Source organism: Notamacropus eugenii, chromosome X (assembly GCF_028372415.1).
Source record: "Notamacropus eugenii isolate mMacEug1 chromosome X, mMacEug1.pri_v2, whole genome shotgun sequence".
Lineage (NCBI taxonomy): Eukaryota > Metazoa > Chordata > Mammalia > Diprotodontia > Macropodidae > Notamacropus > Notamacropus eugenii.
In genome coordinates this window covers 31,342,182-31,370,052 of record NC_092879.1, presented here as the reverse complement: position 1 = coordinate 31,370,052, position 27,871 = coordinate 31,342,182, and the positions used below count along the sequence as shown (strand labels likewise).

Genomic DNA, 27,871 nt, shown 5'->3' with positions numbered 1-27,871 from the left:
GGTGTGTTGAATTTGGGCTGCTCCAAGGACATCCAGCATTGAGATCTGAGTCAGGAACATCCAAGGGAAAGATTCTCCTACCCCCAGTCAGAATCCCCCAAGTTTCTTTGAAAAGATGAAGGGTCATGTTGTGGACTGGATTTGAAGACATTCTAAGTTTGAAGACATTTAAAACCATAGCAGGTAGCTTCTACAAGGATCTGTCCCCCTAACTACTCCCCCATGAGTACTTTAGAAAGCTGTGCAAGATAGTCTGGGGGGCCCAGGTAGAAGTGAGTTCATAAATTTCCCATTTCAGTGAGGAACTTTCCTCCTCATCTGTCCCTCCCCCCCAATCTCCTGCCTTTGAAGTAAGGTATAAAAGCCACTCAAGCCAGGTAGGTCCCAATACTGGACACCCCATGGACCCATTCCCATTCCCCTCCCTGTCCCCACTCCCATAACCCTCTGCTTTTTCCAAATTAAAAGAACTCCAATTTTCTATTTAGAAAAGTTTATTGAAACTTCAGTCTACATTTCAACAAGTAAAGACCCACTCTTGAAGATATTAGAATGGGTGTCAAAAAGTGGGCCCTGTCTGCTGCCACAGAGCTACCACACAGAAAAAAAAAGCAGAACTCGCTAAGAAAACCGCTGGGGCCATTTAGCTGAAGCCTGACCCTGTCTTAACTGCTGCTGGTTTCCATTAAAAACAGGTTGTGTTACAAAAAAACCCAAAAAGAACCACATCGACAACAACGCATACAGCCCTGTTCTGTTTTCAGGAATGGCCAAGGTGCATGCCTTGGTTGTCCTGGGGCCAGTGGGTGTGAGCTGGGGTATCATCTCCTTATGTAACTCAACTTCCAAAAAAAAAGCTCTTTCTTCAGAGGTCAAACACTTAGGGCGGGCCCATGAAGGTCTGCCCTTCGAACATCTCAACACCAGCTAATGCAGGCTGGGCAATTCTCCATGTGAGATGATACTTAGGGATGAAAAAAAATCATATTCTTAAGGAGCTAGGTAGAAAAAAGTTCCGTGGCTCTGCCCACCCCCAGGACAGAGCCACTTACACAGCAGAGCCTGCATCTTGCTCAGGTGAATTGGTGGCAACAGGGGTGGCCTGCTCTTCAAGGCTCAGCTGGGACTCGAATTTCTCCAGTTGTTCAGGGCTGGCGAGGGTTTTGAGGAGGTTGTTCTCACGCTCCAGCTGGGAATTTTTCTCCACCAACTCCTTGATCTGCTCTTTCAGGATTTCTACCTCCTCACGAACGGCATACATCAGGTGATTTTTCACTAGATCCTGTATGGACAAAATCAAAATCCAAACCAAACTCTTCATCGTTAAGCCATACCTGCTGGTCTTGGCACTCTTGCCTGGAGACACTACTAACCTGGAGAACCTGTCCTGAAGGCTTACTTACTTCTCTGGTGTTGCCAGTTTGGGGGTGCTGTGGGGTGGGGGGGCTTCCAGACACTGGGCAAGGAGATACAGGAGGAAGACTCCCTGTATCCAACCTGGTCCCCCACATCTCACAAGGCTTCTAATGAGGGAGGGCTGCCAGGATGCAGGGCTGAGGTGACAGGGTTTCTTTGGTTCACCCAGATGCCAAGGGGCTTGTTTGCACTGCAGCCTTTGAGCCTACCATGTGTGCTAGGGACTGGAGATATTGAGAGGAAAATGAAGCAGTCCATGGCCTCCAGAAGGTTATGTTCTACGGGGTGGGTGGGAGAATGATGTGTCCGTAGGGTCATGCCCCATGAGGGCAAAGCTTGGGTTCCTCCCTACCTTTCCTCGCATATTTCAATAATGGCCCGGCTATTTTGGTCCCTACCTACATTTCTGTCAGCCAGAGCATTAAATATGCAGCTCTACTGCAGTCCGACCTCATCTCCTGGCTGGGACTCCTTCATCGGTTGTGACAAGAGGTCGGCTGTGTGCACTGGCCCCAGGACCGGCGGCATCTGATGCAGTGAAGTACAGGAAGCAGCCCAGATATCTCCTGGGGAGAACTCGGGGCCCCTTCCCCTTAATTAGGGGGGACCACCGCACACTTACTCTGTGCCTAGCAGCCCCAAGCCCTGCCTGGAGAAGTACTCATTCCAGAAGCAAAGGGCTGCCTCCGTTCCCTTGCTTTCTGCCCAGGGCTCCGGGTCCTCTGCAGAGGGACTGCAGCAGGGGCTCCACACTTTGTTAATACGGGCTTCAGACAAAGGCGAGCCATCCCCGTCCACGGGGGAATCTCACCCAGATGCAAGCGCCAAGGAGGGCCCTACCCTGCCCGCCCCGTCCTGGTCAGGTAGCTCCAGAGAACACCCCAGGAGGCCCCTCTCCTACTTTTGGACTCGGTCCCAAAGAGCCATCTCGGAGACATGGCCCTGCCTCAGTGGTCTTACAGAACTGGGGGAGGGGTGATGCAGGCTCGAGGGCGGGGGGCGTGCTGGGGAGAGGGTGGGGAGGGGGAATGCATTGCAGGGTGCGCCCGGGACTCACCATGGCCTGCTCGATCTTGTTGTCAATGGCCACAACAGTGGCTCCGGAGGCACTGAGGAGACACAAAGTGAAAGGCACCCGTTACAAAAGCCGCCCTGCGGTGGGATCCCTCAGGGCGTCCCCCGCCCCTCACCTGGGTACTCGCAAGCAGCGCCCCCAGGCGTTCGATCTCGGTCCTGGAAGCCGCCCTCCCTTCCCCCCCCCCCCCCCCCCCCCCCCCGCCTCCCCCAGGCACCTGGCGCGCGCGCTCCAACCCAGGCCCCAGGCCCAGTTCGATCGGTTCTGACCCTGACTGACCGTGACCCCGATGGCTCTGCCCCGGCCGCAGCCCCACGGGCTGTCGGTCCGCTGGCCCTGGACGAGCCGCAGTCGGGCTGGTTACCTGTTGTCTAGCTTGACAGAGACCACGTCCCCTCCCAGCAGGGACGAGAAGAAGGAGATGGAGAAGTTATGCAGCTGGTAGACAGCCACCTCCATCGGGGACTGGTACATCTCGGAGCTCATGGCTCAAGCGCTTCGGCCTCTGTCTCCTGGGGGCTCGGCGGGGCGGCGGCTGACGGGGGGTCGTGTGGCGTGGGGGACGACGGCTGCAGCTAGGGCACCACGGGCTGCACAGAGGACGCTCGGACACCACACCCTCCCGAGTACCCAGCGCGGATTCCGGGAGGGCGCAGCTCCACCGCCTGTTTATAGAGGGCGAGCCCGTGACGTCACGTAGCGTCAGGCGGTATGCAAATAAGCCTTTAGGCTGGCTTCGAGGCTCGCGAGGCCACGCCCCGCTCTCGCAACCCTAGTCTGCAAGGGGGCAGTTTGGTTCCCTGGCACACTTCTCTCCCCCCTGGGCGGGAAAACCTCGCCGAGCTCGGAGGCACTGCCCCACCTAGGCAAGAGATGGCGCAGTCGGCTGGGTGGCAGCTCGGGACATTGACGACCGGGTCCGAATCCCTCCTGTCACTCCTGCCCCCGGGGCAGACTTTGGGGGAGTGGACAATGCATTTTACTACAGTGCATTAGACCTTGACCAGAGACCCCCCCCAAACTGAGGAGGTTTCTTTGTATGACCTTGGCACCAAGTCACCTCATCTTCCGTAAAACGAGGGGAGACCGTTCTGTGTAATTCTGGGTAAGTCACTTTAGCTGTCGGACTTCAGTTTCCTCATCTGTAAAATGACTGAGTTTCCGTGAAAATTGCAGCCCCAGTGAGTTACACAAAGGGCCAAGTATGTGGAGAAGATTTAAGATTAACCAGCCATTTTCTAGGGTTGTTTAATCATCCAACATCGTTTATTTCCTTCCTATCCAAGTGCCAACATGCCGACTCTCCATATCCTCAAAATTTATTAAGGGCCAGAAGATGCTCTCCATAAATACAAGGAATTCTCAGTTCGGAACTTTTTGGGGTCTTGTCCCTCCCCGTTGGCAGCCTGGCGAAGCCCCTTCTCAAAATGAGAGTGCATAATAAATGCATAAAAAAGGGAACCAGTTATATGGAAACAGAGTGATTAAAGCATAAAAACAAAAGTTCGCCGAACCTCTGACACAATACAACCACTGCTTCTGATCCAGGGAGAAACTGAGGCCCAGAAAGTCAGAAGGGACTGGCTCCAAAGGAGAAAGCCACCTGACCTCCTACAATGGCTCCACATTGGCAAAGTGAGGGGGTTGAGTACTGGATGGCCTCTCCTCTAAGATTTTATAGTTCAAGGTGGGGTTTGAACTGGAATCTGGGTCCCAAAACAGTATTCTCTCTCCTCCAGTACCTCAGAGCTCAGCTGGGATCTAAATCTATCTTTGACCCTTTGAGAACAAATCCAGTGTTTTCTGAATAAAGTGAGGGCAGTCAGACTCTGGCGTCCAAGGGCACTTCCAGCTCTAGGACTGGCAGCCAATGTCTTATGATCCATATCTATCTTTTCATGGCCTCACACTGCCCCCGTCCATTGTTCCCCACCAAAGGCTGCTGTTCTCTTTACCCACCTAACTCCCTCACTTCTCTGCCTACTGGCCTATCCTATGACAAGGGCACACATAGGAGCCTCGATGTAGAGCTGGCCATTGAGTCCAATCCGCTCATTTTACAGAAGAGGAAACTGAGGCCCAGGGAGGGGAAGGGACTGGCCTAAGGTCACACAGGCAGTATGTGGCAGGGGCAGGATTGAAACCCAGGCTTTCTAAACTCCAACAGCAGCTCCCTATCCCTGTGTCAGGAGATGCCAACCTTTTTCTGTCCCCATAACCCTTGGCTCTCAGTAAATCCTCGGGTACCCTCGTCATTATGAAAGGTACTAAATTTGAGAGTTTACCATGCATCTGCACAGAATAGAGCACATTCATTTTTACTAAGATAATATAATTGTTTACCAAACATTCCCTTATATGCTTTGCCAAGCTTCTCATACCTGCTAGGAGCATGTATAGCCCAGGTTAGAAGCCCCTGACATGGGCACCACATAGCCTCCCCCCAAATGCCCTGGTTTTCATTTTGCCTGTGTTCTGTACATGCTTCTATCTGCAGTGACTAGAATGCTGGGCCTTGACTCAGGAAGACTGGTGTTCAAATCCAGCCTCAGACAAGGAACCTAACCTCTGCCTGCCTCAGTTTTCTCATATGTAAAATAGGAACAAGATCAGTACCTCCCTCCCAGGGCTGTTGTGAGGATCAAATGAGATAATCATTGTAAAGCCTGGCACATGGCAAATGCTATATAAATATTAGCTATTGTCCTCATGGTCCACCATCATCATGATTACCGTACATACATGGGACTGATTTGCTTTTGTCTGAGCATGATACTTGGCATCTACTAGGTGTCTGATAAGTGCCTGTTAATTGATTAGCTGGTGGCTCATCCCCATTTTACAGAAGAGAAAAAGAAGGCTCTGAGACTCAGTGGCTGGGGCAGGTTCAAGGATTAGCACTCATCAGAAGCAGAACTCGAACCCAATTCTCTTAACTGAAGGCGGGTGCCCTTTTCACCTAGCCATCTCTGCTGCCTGGGCTTTACAGTGTGCATAAGAAGCAAAATCAACCCTGCCCAAACCTGTCTGTGTCCCTTCTAAAACAGTATCTCCCCTTGTCTCTTTCCAACAGTAAACAGCAGTCCAAGTCAAAAGGCATCCTGTTTCCTGCTGGCTGGGGAGAGCCTGCCCGGGGCCCAGTACATCACAGCACTGGAGGTTCCTTCAGGAAAAAACAACAAGTTTTGGAGATTCCTAACCGCAGGGAACACAAGGAGCCTGTTGCTTCATAACAGCTACAGATATTTTTTTCCACTGAATTCTATTTTGACTCTTCAAGTCCTTAAGTTACTCCAAGGGCCTTGCCCTCAAGATCCTGCTCTGTGGTAGGGCCACCTAGCGGCTCTCAGCGGAACAACCAGGCAGGAGGGACAGCAGCATGAGGACAGGCTAGCTCCCTACACTAATTCAATTTGGGGTCCTCTGGACTGAGAGTGCTTTGGGGTAAATTGGCACTCAGCCATGAGTCAGTGGTTTAATGGAGACAGCAAGGGCCTGGGAGACCAAAGACACATGGCAGCGCGATATAGCATTTGAAAAGGCACTGATTTTTGGAGTTGGAAGGCTTGGGTTCAAATTCTACCTCTGATACAGATTACCTATGTGACCTTGGATAAGTCACTTACTTCCCTGGGCTTCAGTTTCCCCCTCTCTAAAATGACAGGATTGGGCCTTTAAGCCCTCTCTCATCATCTCTAAATCTAGGATCCAGCCCCTTTCACTAGCTGGGCACAACTCTGAGACTCCTTAGCTTTCCTCAAGACTGTGATAAGCTGCTACCTTATCTGGGATTCCTTTGCTGATCTCCCTTACCAAGTTGTATGTGTCTTTGGTGCATCCAAAGCAGAATGGACAAGCCTCAAGGGGGAAGATTGTCTTGTTTTTGTCTCCTTAGACCCAGGACCAGATTGAGATGTCTTAGTGGTAGAAGGTGCTTAACACATTTTTGTCACAGTTGAGTGTGACATTGGGCAGACCATTTCCCTCTCTGAACCTCAGTTTCTTTTTCCGTAAAATGAAAGGGCCAAGCTAGATGCTCTCTCTGGTCCTTGCCAGCTCGAAATCTTGTGAAATCTATGAAACTGTGCATCTGGAAAAGTACTAGGACCTCTTATCAGCAACAAAGGTGATTGCTATTTCTCCTGACCAGGTGCCTGGCACAGACATCCTGGGCATGGCTCCAACTGAACTCAAGCTGAAGGCCTGTCATTTTGTCAAAACTGAAAATGTAGCTCAGACACTTGTTTGCCTAGAACACTAGGCTCCAAATCAAGAGGCCTAGGACTGATTCCCAGGGTGGGGTGGTAGAAAGTAGTGAGAGGACCTGGGTTCAAATCTAACCTCTATCATTATCCGGGTGACCTTGGGCAAATCACTCCTCCTCTCTGGGTCTCAGTTTCCTCCTCTGTGAAATGAGAGCAGAACAAGACAAGGTGGCCTCTGGGGGCCCTGCCAGCTATGAATGTCTGATCCCAGGGGTGACCTGATACTAGTCACTAAACCTCCCCTCCTCAGTAACAGGAGGGGATTGGACTTCATGGCCTTGAAGGGCCCTGCCAGCTATGAATCTGGGAGCCCATGGGTGATCTCATACCAGTCACTCAAGTTCCCTAGGCCTCAGTTTCCCCAAAAGTCCCAGGAGGGGCTTGGACTCTAAGGTCTCTGCAGGCCTTGGCAACTCTAGATCTAGTACCCTATGGGTGATCTCACAGTGGTCCCCTTAGCTCTCCAGGCCTCAGTTTCCTCCTCAGTAACAGGAGGGGGTGGACTCCATGGCCTCTGAAGGTCCTGTCAGCCCTAAATGTATGACCTTATGACCAGGGACATGCTAGTCAATCTCAGGTTCCAAGCCCTTCGAAAGAGGCATGCAGTAAGTAATGTGTACCAAATAATAAAGCACTACCTGAAATTACGTTGGCTAAAATGAGCTAATTCCCTAATCTGTCTATGGTCTGGGAGCAGTCTGAGAGTCAGCATTTCCTTGCCTTATAAATTGTTCCCAAAGAAATGATTGCTGTCCCCTTCCTGCCCCAGGATGTTGCGCTGGCAGATAGGGGTGGAGGAAAGGGAGAAAGATTGGAAGACAGCTCTAGGGTGAGGGCCCCTCTTGCTACGGAACTTGGGAAGAGAAGGCAACAAGGGCTAGGCCAGGGAGGGGATTTGTTCTGTGAGATCTGGATTCAGTCAAAGGGCCACATCTGAAGACCTGGAGGGAGGCCACAGGTTTCCCACCTCTGGGCTAGGCCACCCCGTGTTAAACCCACCAGCAGAGGCCATAGATAATGGTGACTGGGCTGATGAAGGGGATGTACATGGAATGACTGCACATCTAGGGGGAGGGGAAGTGCACAGCTGAATGGGATGAAGTAGTGGTCAGGTGAAGGACAGGAAAATATGGCGCTTGAGACAAGGGGACAAGGGATCAGGTGAGTGGAAAGGACTGAGAGCAGGCAATGAAGCCAGAACACAGGACTCAGTCAAGAGACCTGGGTTTGAGTTCTAGCTCTGGCACTTTGTCTCTGTGTTTCCTGAGAGCAGGGACTATGTTTCGACTTTCTTTGTATCTCCAGGGTTTAGCACAGTACCTGGCACATAGTAGGTACTTAATAAATGCTTAGGAGGCAGCTAGGCACTGCTGCAGTGGATAGAGTGCAGAAACGAGTCAAGAAGACCTGAGTTCAAATCTGGCCTCATCCTTCCTAGCTGTGTGACCCTGGACAAGTCACTTCACCCTGTTGGCCTCAGTTTCTTCATCTGCAAAATGAGAAGGAAATGGCGAATCTCTCCAGTATCTCTGCCAAGAAAATCCCATGGACAGTATGGTCCACGAGGTCATGGACACAGCTGAATGACTGAATGGGAATAAATGCTTATTGACTGACTAGCTGGGGAAGTTCCTTCCCTCTTCTCTTGGATCCTCAGTTTCCCAGCTGTATGAAAAGAGCAGTAGCCTTGGACTACTCTCAGCTCCTGGCTTTGCTCTTTCCTACCTATGTGAATATAAGCACTCTGGGCCCCAGTTTCCTTCTCTGTGAAGCAAAGGAGCTGGAGTGGATAGCTTCTAAAGTTTGCTTCCATGTTTTTGAAGATAGGATCTGTAAGCTGAGGGCAAAAATTGTGTTATGTGGAGGAAGGCCAGAGAGCTAGCCTGGAATCAGGACTAGCTGGTGGTGGTCCAGCATGCCTTCTTATTGGGTGGGCTTTCTCTCATCCCAAAAGATCTTGTCTCTTTTGATTTGTTTCCATGTCTCCCCTAGAGGACAGGGACTGCTTTTCATGTTGTCCTGTGTCCCTGAGGCCCAGCATACAGAAGAACCTTGAATTCAACAGTTCTTGAGCTGAATCAGTGTCAAACTGGTTCTTACGCTTCCTTGTGTGGTACCCAGTCTGGGGATCATTGAGTGTAAGGCTGACCTCACCGGGAGGGGTTGGGCTGGTCTTCCTGGGGAATTCTGCTATCGATGCTCAGTGACAGAAGTCTATCTGCAAGGGTGTCTGGGAGCCAACATGGAATCTGAGGATGCTGGGAGGGGCCTCATACATCACCTCTCCCTTACAGCCCCCCATTGCTTTATTATTCCCACTAGGGGCAGCTAGGTGGTGCAGTGGATAGAGCACCAGTGCAGGAGTCAGGAGGACCTGAGTTCAAATGTCACCTCACCTTGACACTTACTAGCTGTGTGACTTTGGGCAAGTCACCTAACCCCAGATGCCTCATCCTGGGTCATTTCCAGTCATCCTGATGAATATCTGGTCACTGGATTCAGACGGCTCTGGAGGAGAAGAGGCTGGTGACCTGCACAGCCCTCCCTCACTCAAAACAAAGTCAAGTGCAGGTCATGTCATCATTTCTCTGGTGGCATGGTCTTCTTTGGCAACAAAGGACAAATACATTATCCCCCTAGAATAGGTGCTGGGCACTCACCGGGGTGTCTGTATCAAATGCTTGTTGTAGTGAATTAGATTGGCTTCCGTTAGGATAGTCTTAGAGTAGTGTTGTTAGGGAATGACTCTGTGTGCATAAGCTTCTAGTAGATGGGACAGTTATTCCTATTGGATGTTCCAGAAGTAAGAGTCCCTTCCTTAGATCTGGAAGGCACCTTAGAAAGCTGCTGGCTTGATCCCTCTGTTTTCCAGATGCTCATGACCTTTCTATGACAAATGTCTAAGGGAGAGGTAGCTGGTACAATGGAAAAAATGCTGCCTCTTGATTCAAAGCTCACCTCTGCTGCTTGTTGCCTATGTGACCTTGGGTCAGTCCCTTCTTCTCTGTGGGCCTCAGTTTCCTCCTCTGTAAAATGAAGAAGTTGGACTGGAGGGCCCCTCAAACCTTCATGGGAGCTGGGATTCCATGATTAGGACTAAATTATTACCTTCAAATGCCTCTAGATTGTTCTCCAAGCATTGATGGGATGAAAGTGACAAAGCAAAAGGGAAGGAATTGAATCTGAAATTTCATTAATATGGGGAACTCCTGGATGAGAAAACCTCCTTTACCAATGCAGATCAGCAGCTACTCTGTCATTTTTGGTCTTAGAAGCTTGCTCAGAGCACTGAGAGGTTAAGTGACTTGCCTGAGGCCACAAGATCAGTACTGAGTGGATGTGACGCACAGTTGCAGGTCTCCCTAATTCTCTGTTGATTACATCATGGCTGAATCTTGGCAGAGAGAAGAGAATTCATCTGGGATACGTGACTGGAACAGGCTCTGGAGATCCAGTTGTTAAATTTTCAGTGTGACCATTTACAGGCTAGAAACAGGGCTTGCTTATTTGGAAAGTGATAGACAAAATGTTGATAATGCAGGTGAAACTAAAACGTGTGTTGAGTACATCGTTGGTTTTTTGGTTTCCTGGAAAGTCAGTTGTTCAACATTTACTAGCACATCCTTGGGGTGTGGGGAGTTCTGAGGAAGGCTGCTCCAGTCAATCAGATCATTTCTAGAAGGTACCCACCCAGCCAGCCCTTGAAAGTCAGTGCCATTAGTGGCTGCCAAGCATTGGTGGTTTCTCAGTATGTCATCAGTAATATTGTGGTAGGTCTCATACCAGTGAGCTATGAAGACATATTCACCATAACAGCAGAAATAACATCATCGTCAAACTGCTGTTCACTAGAGGCCAGTCCAATGACATCCTTAACTACTTACTGGCATGTGGAATGGGGCTTTTAGGAAAATTCTAGGGGCAAATGACTAGAAAGCAAGTTGGCATTGGGGACCTAATTAGGAGATAAGCAAATGCCAAAGGATGCTGGGAACCCTGTTCATACTCTGCCCAGTCTCCTGCTTCTTCTCGGTATACTGCAGATCTCTGAGAGCAGATGCCTGAGGGAGAGGAGCTCTCACCTTGAGACCTTGAAAACCCTTTAATCAGCAAAGATTCAGCTAATGCTGACTGGACTCCACTTATTAAGACAAGAAAATGGACTCAGGCATTATAGAAAGATTGCCAGCAACTGGGAGAGAGACAAAAGGGAGTTTCTACTTATCCAGGAGGCTAATCAGAGAATTTCATTACCCAGAACAGTCTGTTCCCTGGGCAGTCAGGTTAATAGAGGTCTGCTAGTACTTAATTTGTGTTGTCTAATCGAAAATTGCCAAGTGAAGTGCTATAGTACTCACATCTCACTGTACCTGGGTCTTTGTCAGGCGGGTTGGGGATGGAAAATGGAAACATTGAAAGAATCATCGATTCTAATAACATTGAGGCTTGGAGCTGGAAAGGCCCACAGAGGTGACGGGGTCCAGCTTTGCCTTTTCGTTGTTCAGGAATGTAAGGGGGTTTGACTTTGTGATCTTGAACCAATCTTTCCACTTTTGGGTGTCTCAGTTTCCTCATCTGTAAAATGGGAGCAGTGTCTCATGATCAGGTCCTTCTGGCATTTTCTAACCACATTTATTGGAGTTTATCATGCCCAAGACTAAAGATGGGGGATGATCTCTGGGCTAGAGCAACAATAGAGGGTGGCCCATGGGCTAAGTCAGTCCACATGTTCAGTGGGCCACACAGGATGCTATGTGACTGAACACATCCCTATGAGAGTAGTTTTCTTACCTATAAATGGAGGGAATTGAACTAGATGGCCTCTGAGGTCCCTTCTAAGTCTGATCCTATACGTGACTTTGGATAAGTCTTTTCCCCTTCCTGGGTCTTGGTTTCCTCCTCTGAAAAAGGAGGATTAGAAGGTCTCTGGGGTCCTCTCTGTTCTAGATCCAAGAAGTTATGATCCTGTATATGACCTTGGGCAAGGCATTTCATGTCCTTGGAAAATGAATGGAAAGCATTTATTATGAACAGCCAGTAAAGCCCAGGGAAGGGATGTGATTTGTCCAACGTCACACTCTGGATCACAGGGTCATCAATCTAAGGCTAGAAGGGATCTCAGAGGCTAGCTAGTCCAACCCTTCATTTTACGGATGGGGAAACTGAGACCCAGGGTGGGGAAGGGACTTATGTAGGGTCATACAGCAAGTGTGCCTTCCCTGTAAGATGAGGAGGTTGGATTAGCTGGCCTCAAAGGCCCCTTTCAGCTCTAAAATTTATGATCTTATGTGTAATCTGGGGCAGATACCTTCCCCCACCTCCCTGAGCCTCAGTTTCCCCATCTGTAAAATCACCAGTTGGACTAGAGGGCCTCTCAGGTCTCTTCCAGTTCTAGAACCCAGAGCATTTTATCCTATGTGATTTGGAAATGCTCGAGAGGAACAGGTCCCATCTCCCCAACTTTTCTGAGAGCCAACAATCAGCTTACCCTAGGAAATAGGACCAAAAGCTTCCTCCCCAAACCAGCAAAAGAGGGCAAAAGAAAACTGGCCACCTCAGGCTCCTGGGAGATCATGTTGGCAGCTTCTGGTGCCAAGGTTACAGAAAAAAAAGGGTAGAGGCAAGGGTGTTGGAAACCCTTGTGGAATCACCAGGTGGCATCAGCCAGTGGGTGTGAGGAGAAGAACATCAGCTCAACGTGGCCAAGGGACCATTCCACTCATTTCCCCCTTTGCCTCCCTTGGAGCCCCATGGGCCATCGAGAACGAGGCTATTTATAGAGCCTGCTTCCTTAAGATATGATCTCTGTGCCAGCAAAGTCCAGGGGCCTGGGACAGGGTAGATGGAGGATGGGAAGCAGGAGGTCCAAGGGGAGCCCCAAGTTAAAAGCTGGGAAAAGCAAAGTTAAGAGGCAGGGGCAGGGGAGACTTGACAGGGTGCCCTTCCCTCTTAGAGTCTGACTTACTTGTCTTTTCTTTTGAAGAGGCTGGGGGAATAAGGAGGCTGGAATGCCATGGCCACTTTGGGCTCCTCTTCTCTTTGCTCCCTTCGGGTTCCACCCCAGTGTGGAAATCTATGCACAGGAAGGCCAATGGCCACTAGGAGAGCAGCTCTGCTCCCATGGAAAATCCCCAAGGTTCAAACTGAGGGCTGGCGAGCCAGAGGTGGAGAAAGTGGTTGACCCTCCCCACAATTCGGTGAAAGGCAGGGGCTCCAGGAGCAGATGTGGAGGCAGTGCTGGTGCTGGTGGGGAGGGAGCAGAAGGAAACCCAGCCTGACAAGGGCTTTCTCTGCAGAGCAGTTAGCGATTTATTTTGGGTATGCGCGAAGACCATATGATTGCTGTGAGGATGAATGGGGCCTTTCAGCTGCTTGCCTGTGCAGTGTACGATGTGTGGTCCTTACAGCTCATCTCAGAATGACACGGGGGGCCAAGCAAAGAGAGGGATGACCAAACCCCAAAGCAAACCCCACTTCTGACAAAGGGACCTTTCTTCCTTTGTTCAGAGACGTCAGACACTTGTTCGACACCTGTGACCCTTATTTGGGTTAGAAATGGGGTGAGGGGGAGCAGGTGGGGGAGGGGCCAGTCTTACTCCTTCTCAAAGCAAGCAGCAAGACTAGGCAGGAGTCAGACTGGACATTTCCTCGACCTCCCTCACTGTTTTCTCCTTTGGCATCATTGGCCAGAGCATCAAGGTGCCCCCAGGGCTCTCAACTGCTGGGCTAACAGAGCCCAGACTCTGCCTAGTCCCACCATGCTAAACGGGCTTCAACTATAGCCCAGGGAGGAAACTCTCCATCTCTCTGAGGACCGGCCCGGCTATCTTTGGAGAAGTTAATGACAGGCTTGGCTGCAGGGAGAGGAGAAATGACTTACCCAAAGTCACACAACCAGGATCCTAGACCTAGAGCTGGTAGGGCCCTTAAAGACTGTGGAGCCCAACCCCCTTCTGTTACTGGAGGTGGGGGGAAACTGAGGCCAAGAAAGCTAAAGTGACTGCTGTGAGAGTCTACCATAGGTACTCAGAACTTGAGGTGGCAGGGCCCTTAAAGGCCTTGGAATCCATCTCCCTTCTGTTACTGAGGAGGAAACAGAGGCCAGAGAACTGAAGGGACTGGTGTAAGGTCACCCATTGGATCCTAGACCCAAAGCTGACAAGGTATTCAGAGGCCTTAGAGTCCAAGCCCCTATTGTGACTGTAGGGGAAACTGAGGCCTAGGGAACGGAAGGGAATGCTGTGAGATCACTCACAGCCTCCTAGATTTCAAACCAGAACGTAGCTGAGAAGCTATCTATTCCAATTTCCTCAAGGCAAAGGGAAGCAGGTACAGGGTGCCACCTGTCAAGCTTGGGGCATGAGCCTTTGTATGAGACTCAGCCAATACAGAGTGACTCCCTAATCCTATGTCCCTCCCCAGCAGCAAGCCTCGCCTACTCCTGTAACCTGGAGGACACAATGTTGGCCAACATCCACAGTCAGAGCTGCTTCCCCTCATGGAGAGGATGCATATAGCTCAGGACCCCTGGTAAGCTTCAGGCTTGCACTTGGAAGAACAATGTCCCTGGAATCATTTCTCTCCTAGTCCCTTAAGGTTAGGCATGATTGCAGACAGCCACTGGTTGGCAGGACCTTTCCCCTCATGCCTTCTGCTACCCCAAGCTGTCCCTAGAGCCCCCAGTCTAGGGCATTTTCTTTCCTAGTTGCCAAAGTTCCTTTCTCAGAGATGTGCAAGACTTGGAGTTACTGGCCCCCAGAGATTCAAGAGGGACGGGGCCAAAAGGCAGAGGGTTGGGACCCTGCCTTCTATTGTGGGCCTATCTACAGAGCCTTGGCTATTGTGAGGCCAGGAGCCGAAAGGCATACAGTAACCCTGTGGCTTTGGAGAGCTTTCTCCCCAATCCCTGCCCAACCTTCCCAAAGCAAGGAGTCCCTAACTCTTCAGGGGATAGGGATTTAGGAGGAGCAGAAATTCTCCCCTTAGTTCCCCAGCTGTTTCCTGCTCCCTCCTCTGTGTGAATTTTACAATGAGAAGTACCAGAGGACCAATGACGATTTCCCAACCTCCTGATGGAGAGCTGAGGGTACAGAATGGAACAGACATCTTTAGACAAGCAAAAGATGCTTGACTATGCAGATTTGTTACAAAGGATAATGAAATAAAGATATTTCTTTCTCAATGGGAATGTGGGAGGGAGAAAAAAAGAAATACCTGTTCATTGAAAAACATAAAATGTAATGAGATGTTGTGGGAGAAGACAGCCTAGTCTGGGGCAGGGTTCATTGATAGGGGATTGGCTAGGGGAGGAAAGGGAATAGGGAGGGAACATCTAACCCAGGAGACAAAAATGAGAGTAACTTAGCAGACATGAGCCTACACAGGGCTCCCAAACTATGGATGAGAACGGGCCCCGAGCCTGAAGGGAGGGCTGGGGGAGGGCACTGGTGGCCCAGTTTGAGAAGCTTGACCATGGAATCTGTCTACTTGTTACAACAGGAAAGGCATCCTGCAGTAGTAGCAGAGAGAGAGTCAAGAAGACATATTTGCTGTGTGTCCCCAGACAAGTTACCGAACCCCTCAGTGCCTCCAGGCAACTCTCTCAAAGTATAAACTGCAAAGGAGGTGCCAACCTGCACTGGCAGAAGATGTTTTCTCACTGGGAGTTCCATACACCAAGTCCAGACAAACAAACACATGCATTTTAAATTGCACAATGCCCAACTCTTGGCTCTGCCATGTGGTACAAGACAAAGACAACTGGCTCTGGACTCGGGTTCAAATCCTGTCTCTGATGAACTTATGTGGCCTCGAGCAAGATCCTTGTCCTCTGTAGGCCTCAATTTCCTCAGCTGTCAGATGAGGAGATTGGACTCGGTGGCTTTCCTTTGCTGGATCTTCATCCAGAGTGTGCTCACGAAAGGTGTCCTCCAGGGCTCTGCTCTGGGTCCTCTGCTCCCCTCTTCTTCAATAGTATTTCTCATAATCACTCATTAGCTCCCATGGGCTCAATGATCACCTCCATAATAATGATTCTCAAATCTACCTAACCAGCCCTAACCTTTCTCCTGACCTCCAGTCTTCAATCTCCAGGGGTCTCTTGAACCAGATGTTCTGCAGGCATCTTAAACCCAACATGTCCAAAACTGAACACATTTGTCTTTCCCCCAAACCCTCCTCTCCTTCACAATCTAGACTCTTCATTCTCTCACCACCCCACCTCCATCTGATCAATTGCCTGTTATTTCTACCTTTGGAACATCTCAAATACGCCTCCTTCTCCTGTCTGACATGGCTCTCCTCTGGTGCAGGTCCTTATCATCTCACACCTGGACTGCTGTAGAGGGGGTGGTCTGCCTGCCTCAGTCTCTCCTCACTTCAGTCCATCCTCCATTCAGACCTCAAAGTGATCTTTTAAAGCCCAGGGTTACCTGTTTCACCTTCCTCTGCCCCACCCTCCAAATTCTGTCAATCTTCCCTATTATCTCCAGGATCAAACAAAAAATCCTGTGTTTGGAGCCCTCCATAATCTTTATTTCTTCAATCTTCTCACACTTTATTCACCCCTCCCCATATAGTGATGCAGACCTCAAACAAAATAGTCCACCTCCTGGCATTTGCACTGGCTGTGACCCATGCCTGGAACTCCCTCCCTCCTGCCCTTTTACAGACAGTATTTCCTGTCCATGGCTTTCTTCTGAGCTTCTCTCCAATCCATCCTATCTACTTCTGGTTTGTACCCAGTTGTTTGCATATCGACTCTCTTGCTCCCTTGTGAGCTCCTGGACCACAGGGATTGAATCTTGCTTTTCTTTCTATCTCTAGTACTTAGCACAGTGCCCAGCACATAGCAGGCACTCAGTAAATCCTTCCTGACTGATTTCAGCTCTAAGATCCCATGAACTTCAACTTTCTGTGCCTCAGTTCCCTCCTCTTTAAAATGAGCCCAGGGTCCCAGATTTTTCCTTTGTTAGCTTTCCCTCTGCCCTCCATTCCGGTCATATCCCATCTCCTGTCTTGACCCCATCACTCGGCCCCTCGACTCTTTCCTTCTCCCAAGGAGGGGGTCTGGTTATTTCTGCTGGCTTTGCTACATTTCCTGAAGACAGGCTGGGGTGGGGGGATGGAGGCTGTATTTCCTATTTGCCTTCGTGTACTTTTTGTTTTGACTTCCTGTGGGAGCTTGAGGGTTAAACAAAAACAGACTGCTTCCCCCACAAATATCCCCTCTGACCCCCTCACTGGCTGTCAATGCTAAGATTACCTCCTTTGTCCTTTCTTCAGCTCAGGGAGACAGGTCAGCATGGGCAGATGGGGGATGTTGAGGGGGTGGTGCAGTTATTCCGGACTAAAGGTTTGGACTCCACGAGGCCCACATGGTCTGAGGCACATGGGAGCACTTGCTTCATCCCCCAATAGAGCAGCCGAACAAAGTATGCCAAGTCCTAAAGCCAAAGAGCCTGGGACAAATGGCCCTGAAAGGTCACATCATTGCCAGGAGTATGAAGCCAAGGGTAATGGATTTGGAAACATGAAAAAAAGATGCCCATTGAATTCCTTGTCTCATGCAGCAAAGAGAGACATGGACAGTGTCTGTGTTATTGGCATAGTGATCAAGGGAAACCCTGCTTTGCAGGACTGGGGCACCGCAACCACAGGACACCAGGGCCTGTGGTCATATATGTAGAAGGCACACCAGGCCCACCAATTTTTGGACTCCCCTAGATCCTCCCTGCCTCTAACACCCTTTAACTGATCCTTCATTAAAGTAGGATTTCACTGGCATAGGGAACTCTTTCTGCCCATTCAGGTCAGCTCCTTCTCTGCAGCTGATAGACTCAGGTATCAGATTAGTACCAACAAAAAATCCCAAGGAGGGTTCACATGGGTTCGAATTTTCACCATCAAATGTGGCCAGCGGTTTGAACCCATTGAAAATATGCAGGGCAGATTTGGATAAGGCTACTACTATTCAGGGGTTGTTGTTTAGAGGGTTGAGAAATTAAATAATTAAATAATGTGGCTGAGGTGGGAAAGAGAAGACCTGGTTTCCAATTTTGGCTCTGCTGTGTCACCTTGGGCCAGTCACTTAACTCTGAGACTCAGTTTCCCCCTTAGCAAATGAAAGCAGTGCTTATGTTTCAAGACCTTCTTCACTTTTACTTTCTCCCCTTCCCATCAAAACTGACCTCCCCTGGGTCCCAGTCTCTCAGGGATCCAAGGATAACAGATGTGCTATGTGAGAAGTTAATCTGGGTTCAGCATTTAATATCTAACAATGAGTTAATAAAGTCTCTGTCTCTGTCTCTCTCTTTCTCTCTATCTCTCTGTCTCTCTATCTCTTTCTGTCTCTGTCTGTCTGTCTCTCTCTCTCATTTACATTTTTACCTGGGTGGGACCTCGTGTACCCCAAAGGAATGTTTATCATTCTGGGAATTGGAGCACAGGTGTTGGAGTCAGGAGGACTTGAGTTCAAATATAGCCTCAGACACTTTCTAGTTGAGTGACCCTGGGCAAGTCACTTCACCCTGTTTGCCTCAGTTTCCTCATCTGTCAAATGAACTAGAGAAGGAAATGGCAAATCACTCCAGTATCTCTGCCAAGAAAACCCCAAAAAGGGTGATGGAGAGTTGGATATGACTAAAACAACTGAACAAAACCAGCTGGGAGAGGGGGGACTTTTCACATCACCCCAGAGATAACCCCCATGATAAGATTACTCTGTGCACAGATGACCTGGTTCTCAGTATTTGTGCCCCCTGTATTAAAGTATCAGTCAGAGGATCATTTGTAAGGCTGAGGTGTATGGCTTTCACTTCAGTGGTCAAAATATTACTGTCCTTGCTAGCATCTCCCTTCCCTCCACATTCCACCCCCTCCCTCCAAACCTCTGGAAAGCCTCTGACACCTTCCTCCATCTGGGACATTCCAGCTGTGGAGTACACTGTAGACTCCAGCTCCGAGCTCTCAGTGCTATCTGTGTTAGCTGAAGATGAAGGCCCAGAGGGCTGGGCTCCATGGCCCTCTCCCTTACCCCAGAAGTGCTAACAGCTCAGGGAGACAGGGGCTCCTGGCCAACATCACAGGCTCCTTCGACTTTGTCTGGGGCCACCTGTCCTTTCTTGCACATATAAACATGTCCATGTCCGAGGAAAGGACAGTAGAATTTATCAGGCCCATTAACGCTGGATGAGGAAAAGTCAGCCTGATATAGATACGAAAACCTCCATTCACCCAGTAGATACCTTAGAGCAGATATCATCAACTGGTGTCTAATGATCTACTAATACTAATAATCCACACACATACACACATACATATATAGATATGTGTATGTGCACACACACACACATACACAGAGCCTTATGGCACCATGAAGAGGTGGGGAAAGAGCTGGCCTCAGAGTCAGGAAGACTTGGGTTTGAGTCTGAGTTGTGAGATCTTGGGCTGGTCACTTCATCTATCAGTGTTCCAGACGGCTCTCTAAGCCAACACTTGGAAGAGGAGGTGCTGGGATTTCATTATGTGGATCAGGCCTGGCTGGCATCTGGCCTCCTGATGCCAAGTTTGAAGATCCTTCCCTTTATCGGGCTGATCTTGAAGTCAGTGGTGGCTGCCAGCCCCCTAACTTCTGCCCCCTCCCCCCTTCTGCCACTCATAGGGATTCCCAGCAGGGAGGAGAGTACAGTTGGCCGCCTGCTTCCAGTAAGGGACGTCGCACTCCCATCAATGTTTCGGGAAATCAAGAGAAGATTGGGGAGCCCTGCATTAACAGCTGGAGCTTCCTTCAAAAAAAGGGTTCCCCATAGCATTCCTTCGAACAATGGACTGCTCTACTGCCTTTAAGATAGGATTTAATGGACCCAGAATCCATTAGCCCCGCCCCCCTTTCACGGTCTTTTTTTTTCCTCCAGGAGCTTGCTGAGTCTGAGTCTGGGCAAAGCTTATGAGTGACCTCAAGTCGGTCCAAGTTGTGGTCACAAGCTCGTTATTTGGAAAGTAGCAAGAGAGGAAGCATTATGTGCGGCAGTGAAGGCCAGTGGCCCACTACATTCCCCTAGACCTGCCCTTCCTGTTGAGTGGGGAAGGACCTGCCTGGGCCAGCTTGGCAAGGAAAAGTGGGTCTTCAGAAGCACCTTCTTCTACTTTTTTAGGGGCAAATTTGTTCTCCCACCTGTATAAATCTTAGGCAAATCACTTAACCTGTCTGAGCCTGCCCCGCCCCCTCTATAAAATGGGAGCAGTGTCCCATGCCCCAGACCTCCTTCTCTCTCACCTTCTACCTTCTCATTAGGCTTGTTTCTCATCAATGGGTCAATCAATTAGCATTTATTAGACACTATGTGCCAGGAATCACCAACCTAAACCCCAGAAAGTTCTTCTCCAGGCACTGTAGCAGAAACATAGAGCATTTTTTCAATACCACGCTCCCCCCCCACCCCAAAAACCTTCTATTTTCTTCAGAGGAATGGTTTTCAATGGTCTCTAATTTTGCCATGCAGGCTATCTTGTGCTCTGACTATGGCTGAGGCTCGTTCCAGGTGTCAGTACCACTGAGCTACAAGAATGAGAAAACCTTATTTGATGATCCTCTACCTATTAATATCAAGGGAGGCATAGAGTCCACAGATGGATGCTCAACAAATATATGAGCCACTGCCAAGGAGGATGGATGGCAGAGTCAGGATGGAAGAGGGATTGCCTACAGATGACCAGGTCCCCCATCAGCTCCCATTCACCAGTAACGCTGGGCCAATTGCACTGAGTCTGGGAACGCTGCACAAGTCTCTGATGTGACAGCTATGATCGCTCTAAAAATGATTATCCTCCAGATCCATACAGGAGGAACAAATGCCTGAGGAATGTTCCCTATTGCCCAGTTGGTCGGTCAACCCATCAAGTGAGTCCATCAATACAGTCACTTGGGAGGGGCAGAGCAGGCTGACAATGAGCTGGGCTTGGAGATGAAGAAGAGAAAGAGAGAGGGCTAGATTGCATTGGGGAAATTATATACTGTTTTCACACACCACCTCCATCTTTGAAACACCATTATTCGTACAGTGATGATATAAGGTGACAAATAATGGAACACCACAATCTTCAGAGAAGAAAAATTGTGGGTGACCCAAAGAATGCCACAGGCACACATCGACTGTGGTATACAGGGTGTCCCCCAAATCTAGTTTACAACCGCACTAAGATTTTGGGGATACTCTGTAGGGCAAACTCTCAGTTTTTCACAGGAGAAGTAGAATCAGAAGTGGACAACTCTCTAGCATTCCCCATGGAATGCTGATTGGCTCAAAAACAAGGGCTATGTGGGACTGATCCTCTTGGGAGGACCTGGGGCCAAGAGTGCCTAGAAAAGTGAATGGTTTCCAGATTGCACTGCTAAAAGGAATGGCTACTCTGCTGATGACACATATCTACAGAGTCCTCTGGAGTAATATAGTCCCCCTCGCCCCACCCCGCCCCCACTCCGACTTCTAGATGGTGACCCATTTGGGACCTTTAAGCCTAGGAGGATGAGAGCAACAAGGTCAAAATGCCATGGCCCCATCTTTACCTGCTTTAGTCTTCACGTAGGTAGGCAAGCAAGCAAGGGCGGGGACTTATACATTCCCAATCCCACCACTGAGGATCATATAATAACCACAGTCACCAGAATGTCTGTAGTGCTTTTTACAAATAGATTGAATCCTCACAACAACCCTGCCTGGAAGGTAAGTGCTATTATGATCCCTATTTTACAGATGAGCAAAGTGAGGTGAAGTAACTTGCCCAGGGCCCCCCAGTTAGGAAGTGAACTTAAGCCTTCCTGATTCCAGGCTCAGTTCACTATCTGCTGGGCTGCCTAGCTGCATATGGCAAGGGAGCTGGTTTGAGGCCAAGTAGATGAGGAGGTAGTCATCAGCCTGATCCCCAAAGGGCCAGCTCATAAGATCATCAATTTAGAGCTGGAGAGGATTGTAGAAGCCATTGAGTTCAGCTCTTTCATTTTACAGAAGAAGAAACTGAGGCACAGAGGAGCCATTAAACAACTTAACCTAGTAAATATCTGAGGTGGGCTTTGAACCCAAGTTTTTCTGATTCCCAATCTCACTCTACTTGAAGGGCCCTGATCCAGCCATCAGGAACCCTGCAGGCTAAGGGCCTAGGAGAGCTGGGACATTGGAGGCCACAGTAGTCAGGCAGCAGGGTAATCTGGTGCTAGGAGCCTGTCTCCACTGACTCCTTCCAAATCATGGGACTCAACAACCCATGTGAATGTGAGGTCAGAAGGGGAGGCAGCTGAACTCAAAGAATGGAGAAACCCCAGGAATAGATGATACTTTTGACTAGAATACTTTTTAGGATACTGGGGCAAAATTTGCCTCGGATCTTTGCTCACTAAACTAAAATCACCTGGGGCTCCTTCCTCACTTGGCCCAGTCTTCTGTACTACTGCCAGTCACTTATTCTCCCAAGACCTGGATGGATCTTTAAACTCACTTTCAACCTTAAATACAGAGATGACCTTGGACAAATTACTTCCTTTCCTTTGGCCTCAGTTTTCTCCTCTGGAAAATGAGAGGGCAGGACTTTGGAGTTTCCAAGGTCCCTTCCAGCTCTGAGGCAGATCCTATGATCCCTCTCTAGTTCTGGGAAGCTGTTACTGATTCTCCCAATCAGTGACTGGGAGGACCCTCAGTGTCCTCTGTTAGCAGAGAAAGAGACATTGAAAGTGTCTGTTGCCACTTAGCTTAGAGATGGAGAGATGCCTGGTGCCTTTTTCAGTACCACTTAGAGCAGGCAGGTCAAGCCAAATTCTCAGCTCTCACCACTGGTATCCCTCTCTCCTGGCAAAGTATGCTATCAAATGTCTCTCAGAATTAGTAACTGGATCCTCCAAAAGCATCTTGGGTGTCCATGCTCCCCCTATCCGAGGCCCCCTTTTGGCCAGTCTCCCTTGCCGGGAGCCCTTGTCCTGTTTCCCAGCCCACTCCCAGATGCTGATCACTACTGCAGGTGGGGAGAGAAGGCTTACTGGCCTAGCCTGATGCCAGCCAGGGCCAGGCCCAGCTGCCAGGAGCTGGAAGAAGACAGGAAGGGGGTCTGTGTTTGCACAGGAGGTTTCTGGGAGGGGGCAAGTCAGGGAACAGATGTAGAAGACATTTCCAACTTTACTTTGCAAGGCGATGGAGGAGCAAAGGTTAGGAATGGAGGAAAAAAATCTCTAAGTCCATTGAGCTGACAAGATTGATCCACTGGGAGGATCAACCGAGCTGTTCTGGCCGCGGGGCCAATCTCTGGTCACCATCTAGGCTGGGAGGAGAGAACTGGAGAGAGAAGCTAAGTCCCTGCTCTTTGCCTAGTCAAGCTGGAGTGTGAAAGAGGAGGGTCCAAGTGACTCAGGATCTCTGTCAGCTGTACGGACCTCCAGCCCTCACTGGGATTCTGCTTCCTCATCTGCAAATGTGAGGACTTGGACTAGCTGGCCTCCCTTGGAGGTCCTTTGCAGCCCTGCCTCCAGGATCCTATAATAGAGGCCAACTACCTCATCTTACAGAAGAGGAAACTGAGACCCCAAGAAGGGAAGGAACTTGGTTAAAGTTATTATTAGGCAAGTTCATAGTGGAATGGGAATTATAAATTCAGCCATACTGTCAGACAAACTACTAAAATCCTACCATGAGTCAAGAGCTGGCCTAGGGAGGCACTGGGAATATGAAGACAAAAGGGAGTCAGTCCCTGCTCTCAAGGTGCTTACATCATAGGGGGAGAGGCAGTGTATAATCTAATCACAGAGAAGTTAATATAGGATATATAGAAAATGCAAAATGGTCTGTTGGTCATGGTACTAGTAACTGGTGTATGGAGGAGCGATTCTTGAAGGATATGGAGCCTTGTAGGAAGTTGGGGATTTGGAGAAGTGTGGTTGAGGGAGAGCATGGGCACAGTCAGGACACAAGTTCGTAGGTGGAAGATAGAATGGCTTATTTGGGGGAAGTGTAGTGAGCCTAAGGGCATAAGGTGGAGTGCAATAGAATCAGCCTGGAAACATAGGCACTAGCTAGATTTTGATGAATTTGAAACAGGAAATAGAAGAGTTTGTTTTTTATTCTAGAGGCAATAGGGAGTCCTCCAAGCTTCTTGAGCAGGGGAGTGACATGGTCAGCTCAGTAGTTTAGGAATATCGATTTGGTGACTCTGGAAGGTGGATTACAGAGAAGAGAGATTGAAGGTGGCTTAATCAATTAGCAAACTCTTGCAAAAGCACAGACAAGAGGTGATGAGGAGCTGAATTCAACTATGGGAGTGGGAGATGGTACAGATGATAGAAATATTGAAGATGTGGTGTTGAGAAGATTTGGTAACCAAATGGATTAAGGGGTATGGGTGAGAGGGAAGAGTTGAGAGGTATTCAGAAGATTTAAACTTGGGTGATGGAAGAATGGGGAAAGTAGGAACGGGGGTAGTGTAGGGGGAAAGATATTGAGTTGTCTTTTGGGCATGTTGACTTTGAGAGGCCTACGGAGCTCATGAAGCTGGATGTGTCATCTACATAGAGATGATTAGTTGAGCCCATTGGAGCTGGTGAGATCCCCAAGGAGAAGAACATAAAGAGAGAGAAGAGAAGAGGGACCATGACAGAGTCTTGGGGAACACCCTAATGGGATGGGACATGGGTAGGAACCAGCAAAAAAAGCTGAGGATTGGGATGAGACATGTAGAAAGAGAATCATAGCAGAACACTGTCACAAAAAACTCAGGAAGGAGAAGGTATCCAGGAAGAGAAGGTAGGAAGGGGTGTCCGATGCTATAAAGAGGTCAAGAAGGATGAGGATTGAGAAAAGGCCATTGGATTTCACTGGAAAGAGAGTTGTGGTAGCCTTGGAGAGAACATTTTCAGTTGGGTGGTGCCTATAGAAGCCAGATGTTAGGAAACTGAAAAGTGAATGAGGAGAATGGAAGTAGTGTTGGTGAGTATAGATGGCATTTTATAGTTGTTTGACCATAAAAGGGAAGAGAGATATAGGATGATAGCTCAAGTGAAGGTTTTTTCCAAGGATGGGAGAGATTTAGGTGTCCTACTTCTCTCCTGGGCCAGTGTTCTTTCCATAAGATCTCACAGTCCCTCCTTCACCCCAATTTTGTGCTGCTTAAATCTCTGCATGCCCCGCTAGCTTTCAGGAAGGCAAGATGTCAGCACCTGTAGATTTGATAAGGAGGTACAATATGGCTAAGATTTGTGAGGCCAAGATCTGAAGATTCTTGGCTATCTGGTGACCCTTGGATGAGGTCAGAGCAGGCCCAGGGATGGGAAGGTCAGTTGGTTATTGGCAGACAGTAGAGCTGGTTCTTCAGTAGATATTTGAAACATGGATTTGCTAAGTGAGGTGTGGGAAGGATCCCTCGAGTCTAGATGGGGTCAACCCCTGTGGGGCTGCCTCCCTTGAGTTGGGGACCTTGGGCTGTTGGGCCACCCTGGTGATGTTGCTAGGCTCCCAAAGTACTAAGCTGCATTGTTGAGCCCGGATGCGAGAAGCACGAAGTGGGCCTAGCCATGAGCCAGTTGGCTGGCTGACATTGCAGGCTCCAAAGAGCTTGTGTATGCTAGACAAACTGTCTTTTGTGGCCTTGGCACTACCCAGACCTTGAGACAGCAACAAATGATCCCAAACTCGGGAAGGAGAGGAAAGGACCTGGAATCTCTTCTCGCACCCCATTGGTTCCCCACAGCTGACATGCTGCTGCTGCCAAGGAGAGGAAATGCTTTGAGAGAAGACCTGACTCTAAATCCCAAGTCCGCCAGAGAAAGAAGAGGACAAATCCTGTGAATAAAGCTGTGACCTTGCAATTGCCCAGATGTGCTGAAGGCCAAACAATCATCATCTGGCTGTGGAGTGAGTGACTCCTGTGTATATCCCACCAAGACAGATGTACACACACATGCATGCACTATCACATGCATGCATACACACATGCATATATACACATGTGCATACATGTGGGCATGTGCATGTACATACACACACATGCACACATACCCTCAGAATCCAGAAAAGCTCACCAGCTGACATTATGAGTCACACAAGCTGGCCTCACTTCTCTTGGCCTCATGGACACATGTAAAGGATTGGAGAGAAATTGGGGAGGGAAAAAATGATGAAAGTGGCAAGAGGTAGGAAGAGCAAAGTCAAAAGGGAAGTCGGTGGGTGGCAGAAGGACTGCAGAAGGAACCTCAAGGGGTACAGAAGCAAGGTGGACCTGCCCTGGGCAGGTCCTGAGTTGCCGGAGTTGGCTTGGAGGTAGGAGCGGCAGAATCCTGCAGACTAAGGGTGCTGAATCGTGATTCCAGCTCTGGGCTTCAGCATTGCTCCTAACCTTGAACTCTAACGAGCTGGCACTGCCAGATACTGGACAAACTCTGAATTGGCTTGGAGTCTGCTGAGCCTCGGTCAGGGTCACTGTGCATGGATGTCTTCACACCTCCCCACCTTGCTACAGACCTTCCCCTTCCCCACCTACCCTCACCATTGTTGTAAACAAACATTTAACACTGAGAGCCCTGAAATAAGGAGTCCACTGGTACCCTTCTAGGCACCACATTTTAGGAAGGACATTGATCAACATGCATTGATTAAGCACTGATTGCGTACCAGGCCTTGCGATAAATGCTGGGCATAGGAAGAGAGGCAAACGACCCCAACCCACCCCTGCTCCCAAGGAGCTCACAGTCTAACACACAAACAAGTTCTAGATAGAGACAACCAATAGAGGGCACGTTCTAGCATGAAGGGGGATCCATCTTCCTACAGAAAGTGTCATTTTGTCAAGGACTTCAAGGAAGCCAAGACAGAGAGATGAGCAGGGAGAGCATTTCAGGTATGGGGCACAACCAGGGAAAATACCCAGACATTAGAGATGAAGAATCTTGTTCAAAGGACAGCAAGGAAGCAAGTGTCATTGAATGGCAGACAACATGGGAGAGTATAAAGTAAGCATAAGCAGTATAAGGTAAATATAAGTATAAGGTATAGGGTAAGTATAAGCGGTGCTAGAGTGGATAGAGCTTTGGGCTTGGAACCAGGAAGATAAATCTTCTTGAGTTCAAATCTGGTCTCATACACTTCCTAGCTGTGTGATCCTGGGTGAATCACTTCACCCTGTTTGCCTCAGTTTCCTCATCTGTAAAATGAGCCAGAGAAGGAAATGGCAAATTACTCCAGGATCTTTGCCAAGTAAACCCCAAATGGTGTCACAAAGAGTCGGACATGACTGAAACAACCCAACAACAGTATAAGATATAAGAAGAATAAAACAGTGTGAGGGAGTCAGGTTCTGAAGGGCTTTGAATGCCAAACAGAGGACTTTATATTTGATTCTAGAGGGGATAGCTACTCACTGGAATTTATTGAATAGGGGGTTAGACCTGTACTTTAGGAAGATCATTTTAGCTGCTGATAGAGAATGGATTGGAGTGGGGAGAGGCTTGAAGAAGGTAGACCACTGCTCTTCCCTCCCCCTGGCAGGCTATTGCAATAGTCCAGGTGTGAGGTGATAAGGGCCTACACCAGGGTGGTGACAAGGTTAGAGGAGAGAAGGGGGGTGTGTTCAAGAGATGTTGCAAAGGTAAAATCAATTGGTCTTGGCAACAGATTGGATACGAGAGGTAAGAGAAAGTAAGGTATCCAGGATGATTCCTAGGTTGGGAGCCTGAGGGCCTGGGAGGATGGGGGTACTCTCAGACAGTAATAGAGAAGTTAGGAGGGGAAGGTTTGGGGGAAAGCTAATGAGTTCAGTTTTGGATGTGTTGAGGTTAAGAGGTCTATGGGACATCCAGTTTGAGATGACTGAAAGGCTATTAGAGATGAGAGACTGGAACCCAGAAGAGAGATTAAGGCTGGACAGATAGAGGTGAGTATCATCAGTATGGCATCCACGGGAGCTGATGTGATCCCCGAGAGTATTTGTATAGTGGGAGAGAAGGGAAGGTGGAGCCCTGTGGGACAACCACAGTGAGCAGATCTGGCAAAGGACACTCAGAAGGGGCCATGAGACAGGCAGGAGGAGAACCAGGAGACAGCAACATCACCAGAGCCTAGAGGGCAAGGAGGTGACCAATCGATAG

The 27,871-nt window shown here is 49.1% G+C and overlaps 1 protein-coding gene across 2 annotated transcripts in view; it reads right to left on the bottom strand.

Moving 5' to 3' along the window:
* Positions 1-476: 476 nt before the first annotated feature.
* TSC22D3 (TSC22 domain family member 3) overlaps positions 477-27,871 on the bottom strand; it is an 81,343-nt gene continuing 53,948 nt past the window's right edge. The window contains exons 1-3 of one of the 2 annotated variants that reach the window (XM_072626859.1): positions 2,856-3,210; positions 2,474-2,525; positions 477-1,282 (exon numbers count right to left, since the gene is read on the bottom strand). In XM_072626859.1, the coding sequence (XP_072482960.1) occupies positions 1,049-1,282; positions 2,474-2,525; positions 2,856-2,977 (408 nt within the window). In that variant the 5' untranslated portion in view covers positions 2,978-3,210 and the 3' untranslated portion in view covers positions 477-1,048. Of the gene's footprint in view, positions 1,283-2,473; positions 2,526-2,855; positions 3,211-27,871 lie in introns of those variants that run through there. The other variant, XM_072626858.1, reaches the window with a different exon arrangement.